The sequence below is a fragment of the Protopterus annectens genome, chromosome 13.part0, assembly GCF_019279795.1.
Source record: "Protopterus annectens isolate FY-2018-M chromosome 13.part0, PAN1.0, whole genome shotgun sequence".
NCBI lineage: Eukaryota > Metazoa > Chordata > Ceratodontiformes > Protopteridae > Protopterus > Protopterus annectens.
This window is the reverse complement of record NC_056747.1, coordinates 1,361,756,766-1,361,765,118: the sequence shown is the minus strand read 5'-3', so window position 1 is coordinate 1,361,765,118 and position 8,353 is coordinate 1,361,756,766. Positions and strand designations below refer to the sequence as shown.

The 8,353-nt window shown below is 39.7% G+C and overlaps 1 protein-coding gene across 1 annotated transcript; it reads right to left on the bottom strand.

Moving 5' to 3' along the window:
* Positions 1-333: 333 nt before the first annotated feature.
* On the bottom strand, positions 334-8,122 carry LOC122788421 (interferon omega-1-like). The gene is made up of 3 exons (XM_044055489.1): positions 7,986-8,122; positions 7,794-7,886; positions 334-488 (listed from the first exon to the last, which is right to left on the bottom strand). Exons 1-3 carry the CDS (start codon positions 8,103-8,105, stop codon positions 405-407), a joined length of 297 nt encoding a protein of 98 aa, XP_043911424.1. The 5' UTR covers positions 8,106-8,122; the 3' UTR covers positions 334-404.
* Between the last annotated feature and the right edge of the window lie 231 nt (positions 8,123-8,353).

Here is an 8,353-nt window from a genome sequence, read left to right as displayed (position 1 = left end):
CATTGGTAGATACTAAGGATATGGTCAAGGAAGACACTGAGTAGGCTAATACAATATATTAACTGTCTTCCACCAGTATTATTTGATTCACTCAGAGCCACACAGCAGGTAAATGGAGGCCCGAGGAATCAAACAGGAAACTGGTCATTAAGAGCTCATAACCTCAATTCTCTGAACTAACTACTAGGCTTATATTTCAAATACTATGAAAACAATAAAATATATTAAATAGTTTAATAAATAATTATAATTTAAAAAATAAATACAATTATAAATATATAAATTAAGTAAGGAACAACTAACAACTTTGTATCCTAAAACCTAAACCAGCTTAATGTAAAAGTGACTTCTACTTTTAATACTATGAAATTGTGGGTGTCTAATCAAGTCTTGTAAAATGGCCTTCACTGAAATGTGATCCTTTCAGCAGACTGCAGAAATCTCCGTATCTGGTCCTTTACAATTTCCCATTTACAGCGCTCGTTGTTCTGTGAAGAAATAAAAGAAGTACGGCTTAACAAAACAAGCAAACACTGAGAACACATCCTATTTTAAAATGCAAATCTTACATATTTATTTGCTGAATTCAGTAAGGTGTCCACAAAGCATTTTTTTATTAGTATTTATTTATTATTATTTTTTTTATTTCAGTTTGTTAACCGGGAAAGTCCATTGGGCCAAGGTAGCCCATTTACAATGGAAGCCCGAGGAGAAAAGCTCCAGACAGAAAGATAATATACAATGTATTAGTACAGCATATATGAACAGCAGTTTAACATTCAATATACAGAAGGACAACATTTTACAAATCTTGAAATGTATGACCTGAATCAATCATAGGTTCATAGGTTCATAGGCTGGTACTAGGCTATCAGCCCTAGAGCCTATACAACCCTAGCCATAACAATTCCCTGGATATTTCTTCCCACAATATTTACTTCTCTGGACCCCTGTCTAGCAGGGTGATTGACATGATCCTGGGGTGAATTTCCTATCTCCCATCCAATCATCAAGGTTCCTTTTGAAGAGGGCCAAGTATTCACTTGTTACTCATTCAGTAGTCACTTATAAGATATTTACAAAAACAATAGATTCATGTTCATTTAATACAATTTATTTATTTATTTACATTTGTTATCCGGGAGTGTCTGACTGGATGTAGTTCCATTTTCAGCGGAGGCCTGGGGAGAAAAGCTCCACAGTTAAAATAAACAGACAGTAGTTACACTGGAGTACATAGCGATTAACAATTTAACATAGCAATTACTTACAACATATTTACAGATGAAGAACATAGTACATCAGTAGACAACTAGAATCTTTATCTGTGAAGTACATAACAGACATTCACAAATGTTACAATAAGAAGTTCCTGCTGTATAATAAGTACTAGGCGTATGAGCATCTGAGCTTGCTATAATCAAGGTAGTTAGTGGAGTGGAAAGAAAGGTAGTGGTTGGATGGGGTGGGTGATATTATAGTGGGAGTTGCAAGGGCATAGTCAGCATGTTTTTAGGTGTGCTTTTACTAAAGTTTTGAAGTGGGTGCATGATGGTATGGAGGTAATTTTGGGTGGGAGGGAGTTCCATAATTTGGCTATGGTGCAAGAGAATAGTGCTTCACCTCAAGAGTTATTGGCTTTAGTGATCTGCAAGTGATTTTTGTTGCTGGATCTTAGTGGTCTGGTGGTGCGATAGGATTGGAGTAGATTCTGGAGGGATGGGACATTTAGTGGATGGTTTACTAGTTTGTGGGCGAGTGAGAGTTGATACCATTGAAGGAGGTGAGGGAGTTCAAGCCAGCCCAGTTCAACAAGTGAGAGACAGTGGTGACTACAGTAGGATGCCCCTGTGGCGAATTTGGCGATTTTGTTGTAGCAGGTCTCTAGCTTGTTTAGATCGCATTGCCTTAGTTTGGTATATATTGGAGAGGCATAAAGTAGGGTGGAGATAAGGTGGGAATTTGCTATTGAAATCTTTGCTGCTTTGGTGAGAAGTTGCTTATTTCTGTATACCTCTCCTAGTTTATTGTGGACTTTTTTTATGGTCATGGATATGTGAATGTCAAATTTTAGTTTATTGTCTATTTCCACTCCTAGCAATTTGGTGTGTTCAGTTGGGTATATAGTGGTGTTGTCTTTTGCTGTAATGTTAAAGTGAGAGTTGTTTTGGGTATGTTTGGTGTGTTGGAAGATGAGCAGTTTAGTTTTGTTTGGGTTGAGTATTAATTGGGCATCGTATAACCAAGTTTCAACAGAGGAAAAGGCTTCCTGTGTGACTTTTTGCAGTTTGGGTAGGGACTGGGCTGAGCAGATGATGGTTGAGTCATCTGCATATTGTATGAGTGTGCCATGTGTGGTGGCAGAGGCTAGATTATTGGTGTAAACAGAGAAGAGTAGGGGTCCAAAGATTGATCCTTGGGGAGCCCCTATGGAGACAGGTAGTTGGGAACATATGTCATTCTGCCATACAAAGGATTGTTGGCGGTCAGACAGGTAACTCTGTAACCAGTTGGTGACTGACTGACAGAAGGATAGGTTATTGAGGACAGACATAAGTTGTTTGTGTGGGACCATGTCAAATGCTTTAGATAGGTCTAGGAAAGTAGCAGAGGAGAGATAGCCATTGTTTTTATGCTGAAGGATAGTGTTAGTAAAGGAGAGTAAGGCAGTGGTGGTGCTATGGTTTGGTCGGAAACCATGCTGAGTATTGGAAAGGAGGTTGTTAGTAAGGAGGTAGTCTGAGACCTGAGAGTGTATGCATCTTTCTAGTATTTTGGAGAGTGGAGAGAGAATAGCTATGGGGCGGTAATTGGTTAGTTCTGTGGAGGGTCCACCTTTGTGGATGGGGAATTATATGTAATACTTTCCACAGTGTGGGAACGTAACTTTCTGACAGAGATCGGTTAATCAAGATGGATACTGGGTAGGCTAGAGCATCAGCTGCGATTTGTAGGTATTCACTTGGGAGATTGTCTGCTGCTAATTTGGTGGGCTTAAGTTTAGTTAACAGTTTTTTTATGTTGGATGTAGGTACAGGAGAAAAAGAGAAGGCAGTGGAGAGATTACTAGTTGAAGGTGTGGGTTCAAGGGGAGGGAGTTGTGTTGTTTAGTTAGTGATAGTATGGTTTGTGTGAAGTGTGTGTTGAATGAGGTAGCAAAATTTTCTGAGGAGTGAGGGATGTTAGGAGGAGGGGTACTGACTTTACCTGGGTGAAGGATAGAGTTTATGGAGGACCAGAATTGTTTGGGGCTGTGTTGGGGGGGAGTCTAGGGCAGACTGGTAGTATTGGAATTTGTCCTGTTTTATTAGATTTTTGACTCTGTTGTGTAGTTCTAGGAATTTCTGTCTAGTTGAGGGGTTTTTGGTTTTGCACCAGTGCTCCCAGGCTTTATCTCTGTTTTTCATTTCTGACTTAGTGGCTTTCTGTAGCTATGGGGAGGGTTGTGCTTTGGTTCTGGAAAGTCTTATGAGGGCATGGTAATTAAGGATGCTCAGGAAGGTAGTATTAAAAAATTCAACTGCATCATCAAGACTGACGTACTTTAGAGGATGCCAGTTACATTCTTTGAGGGATGAGATGAATGTGAGTGGGTTAAAGTTTAGTTTTTTACGTATTTGATGATAGATGACAGGTTTAGCTTGGTTTAGGTATTTTTTGAGTAGGAATGTTGGGGAGTGATCACTGAGGCTATCTGATAAGCAGCCTGTTATATATGACTGGAGGCTCTTACTGACTAGTATCCAATCCAGGGTAGTGTGCTTGCTGGAGTTTTTATTTATCCTGGTTGGCGACTGGACTAGTTGGGTGAAGCTATGGAGGTTTACATGATGGGTTGGATGGTTGCAAGAACAGGACTGCCAGTCAATATTGAAATTACCTAAAATTATAGTTTCTTGGGGGGAGATGGTGGGTAGACCAGCTGAGGAGGTTTTCTAGTGAAAGGATGTTTTGGCCAGGTGGGAAATAGCATCCAATGATGTTGATGGTTTTGTTTTGGTTTATTTTGAGGTTGGCATATATTATTTCTTCATTGCCTATTTGTGGAGCTGATGATTTTAAGATCTGAATGTTTAGATGTTGTTTAAATATTATAGCTACACCACCTCCTTTCTTGTTTAGCCGGTCTACTCTTAGTATGCCGTAACCTGTAGGGAGTATTTGCTCACTGGTAATATGAGTTTTTAGCCAGTTTTCTGTCAGGATAACTATATCTGGGGAGTACAAGTCTGTGGTGGCATGGAGTTCATGGACTTTGTTGGATATACTTCTAATATTTAGGCTTAGAAGGAGGAAGTCACTTGGCTTGCTATTGGCTGTAACATGGGAGAAGTTGTGGTTTCTAGTCTGATTATGAGGATTGGGGTTGGAGATGGTAGGGCCAGGGTTGGGGTGGGTGTCTCCACTTAGGGCTAGTTTTGGTATGCATGAGGTTTGTTTTCTCAGTTTTTGAATGTGTTTGTTTATAAGGGAAACTTTATGATTGTGCTCTGTGGGTAATAGGTATGGTGGGAGGGTTACTATGTTACGTTGTAGGGATGCTTTATGTTTGAGTAATATAGTTGGTAGAATATGTGGGGGGTGCATAGGGATGTTTCTTGAGTTGGTGGGAGGGGAGCTGAGTGAGGGTGAGACATGAGTGGTGGTGTGAGTAGTAGTACAGTGGTAGTGGTTGAGTGGGGGAATGATGTAGCTTTGGTAGGATGTAAGATATGCAAGGAGAGTGCATGCAGTGAGCATAGGTAAGGTATGCTTGTACATGTTAGTTGGGGAGGTGTGATAGTAGTGGGAAGATGGAGGAGTTAGTGTTGGGTTAGCGCTGTGGTTGGCTATTGGAAAGATGGGAGGGGTTTGTGAGTGTAATAAAGGTGGGACCACTGGGGCAGGAGGGAATAGGGGGCAGGGTGGGGAGCGAAGCAGGTAGAGACCCTGTTAGTCGCTCTTATGAGGGGGCTGGAAACAATCAGTTAACAGAGTTAACTGATAAATGAACATATGATAGTGACAAGGGTGGTTGTAGTTTTAAAAATGGTGCCTGCCACAGGTAATATTTATTAACTTTGGGATTGTCTTAAGGTAATAAACAGGGAAGGGGGAGGGGAGAACAAGGGTGTGAGCAGGCAGATCTTTGTACTGCTGCTAATGAGCCAAAGCAAAGACAAGTTTGTGTTTAAGAAACAATCACAATTGACCAAGGACTGCTCTGAAACTGTAAGTCATTTCTTAACCATTTCTCAAGTGGAAAAACAGGATAACCTTGTATCAGTAGGCTACTGTGGTCTCAGTTTAAATTAACAAACACACAGTATTGATCAGTTATGGATACTATTTGCTAACAGAAGGGAATAAGAGAGAAAGTGGAAGATGAGTGTGTGTGTGTGTGTGTGTGTGTGTGTGTGTGTGTGTGTGTGTGTGTGTGTGTGTGTGTGTGTGTGTGTGTGTGTGGTGGGGGCTGCTTACAAGCCAAAGCAGAGTGCTCTCCAGGGGAAAATGAATATTGGCTCAAACAGGTAGACACATACTCAAAGTTAACTTTAGCTGTTTGCAGACAGTTCAGACCCGGACTGCGCTTTTCTTATAAGAATGATAAAGGTGGTACCGCAGTTGAATACTTAAGATTTGTGTTAGGTTCAAAGTTAACTTTTGCTGTTTGCAGACAGTTCAGACCAGGACTGCGCTTTTCTCTTTGCAGACAGTTCAGACCGGACTGCGCTTTTCTTATAAGAATGATAAAAGTGGTACCGCAGTTGAATACTTAAGAGTGGTGTTAGGTTCAAAGTTAACTTTAGCTGTTTGCAGACAGTTCAGACCCGGACTGCACTTTTCTTATAAGAATGATAAAGGTGGTACAATACAATACAAATAAGATATTTACAAAAACAATAAATTCATGTTCATTTAATACAACTATATGTATTTAGGCAAAGGAATTTTAGAGAGAGGAATTGAAGCTGTGGCAGCGATTGTGAGTAGGATAGAGTAGGGATAGGTGTCAGGAATCAGGTAGGATGGGTACATACTTTTTTTTTACTTAATAAGAATATAAATGAAGTGACAAAGAAGGGATTATAAAACATCTTAATATTTTAGATGAACCATTATTGTCCTAGAGGATTGTGTACTTTAGGGAGGAAGCCATGTTAGAACACAATGTTCGCACAGAAAGCTGCGTCAAACATAAATGTGTATAGTGCTAGAGAGCGAACACAAATCTACCCAGTACTTTGTAGTATGCTGCAAGTGCTCATCTTAAATAATTACTGCACCCAAAAATGAGGGAATTACTACACTGTGGTAGTAATAAAAACTCAGGCACAAGTGCTAGGTCATACACATGTTGTTTAGTGCCTAGTTGTACCCATACTGATCAGCACCTCATTATACACATGCTCATCAGTACCTGGTTATACACATGCCCTTCAGTGCCTGGTTATACACATACTGATCAGCACCTCATTATACACATGCTCATCAGTACCTGGTTATACACATGCCCTTCAGTGCCTGGTTATACACATACTGATCAGCACCTCATTATACACATGCTCATCAGTACCTGGTTATACACATGCCCTTCAGTGCCTGGTTATACATATACTGATCAGCACCTCATTATACACATGCTCATCAGTACCTGGTTATACACATGGCCTTCAGTGCCTGGTTATACACATACTGATCAGCACCTCATTATACACATGCTCATCAGTACCTGGTTATACACATACCCTTCAGTGCCTGGTTATACACATACTGATCAGCACCTCATTATACACATGCTCATCAGTACCTGGTTATACACATGCCCTTCAGTGCCTGGTTATACACATACTGATCAGCACCTCATTATACACATGCTCATCAGTACCTGGTTATACACATAACCTTCAGTGCCTGGTTATACACATACTGATTAGCACCTCATTATACACATGCTCATCAGTACCTGGTTATACACATATCCTTCAGTGCCTGGTTATACATATACTGATCAGCACCTCATTATACACATGCTCATCAGTACCTGGTTATACACATAGCCTTCAGTGCCTGGTTATACACATACTGATCAGCACCTCATTATACACATGCTCATCAGTACCTGGTTATACACATAACCTTCAGTGCCTGGTTATACACATACTGATTAGCACCTCATTATACACATGCTCATCAGTACCTGGTTATACACATGCCCTTCGGTACCTGGTCATACACATATTGATTAGCACCTCATTATACACTTGCTCATCAGTACCTGGTTATACACATGCCCTTTGGTGCCTGGTTATACACATACTGATCAGCACCTCATTATACACATGCTCCTCAGTGCTTGATTACACACATGCTGTTCAGCGCCTGGTTGTACACACATGCTGTTCAGTGCTTAACGTTTGCACAAAGTATGAACTTCACTGTGAAATTATAGCAATCAACATCTCAATATATGTGTATGTGAGCATGTTAAACATAATGTTTTTATATCTTATACCACACGTATTACTAATCTCTAATTAAAATATTAAGAAAGTTAGGGACAATTTCAGAGGTTACTCTATGACTGTGGGTTTGGCCCGGTCTATGCATAACGCTTGGACTCGAACTCCAGAGTTTCTGTTCACTCTGGAGTCCTTGATAGTTTTAGCCTAGATTCACTGCTATGAACTAAAACAGAAAATTTTAGAGCACGAAGAATGGAAAATATATGTAGCTTTCATGTCTCTTTTTTGTGACATCACTATCAAACAAGTGATTCTAAAAATGCATAGACGAGTCATATAGATTCTTACCTTCATTTTCAAAAGCACCTGTAGCCTTTTGAAATAATTCTTCAGCTTTCCAGCTGCACTGGTGTTGCTGGGCTTTATCTTTTTTTCATCAAGCTATCATAAAGAAATGAAAATAATATGTCATGTCTTTGTGGTATGCTCCAAAACGTTGTTTTGTCTTGTGAGTACGCAGGGAAAAGAGTTAATACATACGCAGCGATGAAGCTCGTGACTCTGTCGATGGAGTAGTACTAGAAAGTTGCTGGCTTTTTTCTTGTCCCATTTGGCAACATTGAAATTATTACTGAAAAGATTCTGTATTTCATGAAGCATGTCATGTGTAATTGAAATTCTATCTTCTACCTGTAATGACATTCATATTTCCAGACTAATTAGCAGGACACATCTGTACACAAAGTAAAATTGTTTTTAACACACACATATCGCTGTCAATTAGAAGTATACAAACCTTTTTTATTAGGTCTATCTCTTTGGCATTACACTTTCATGGGTAGTATATGATATTATGACTATGTATTTTGAATGACTAATGACAAAAGACAATTTTTTATTTAAAAATT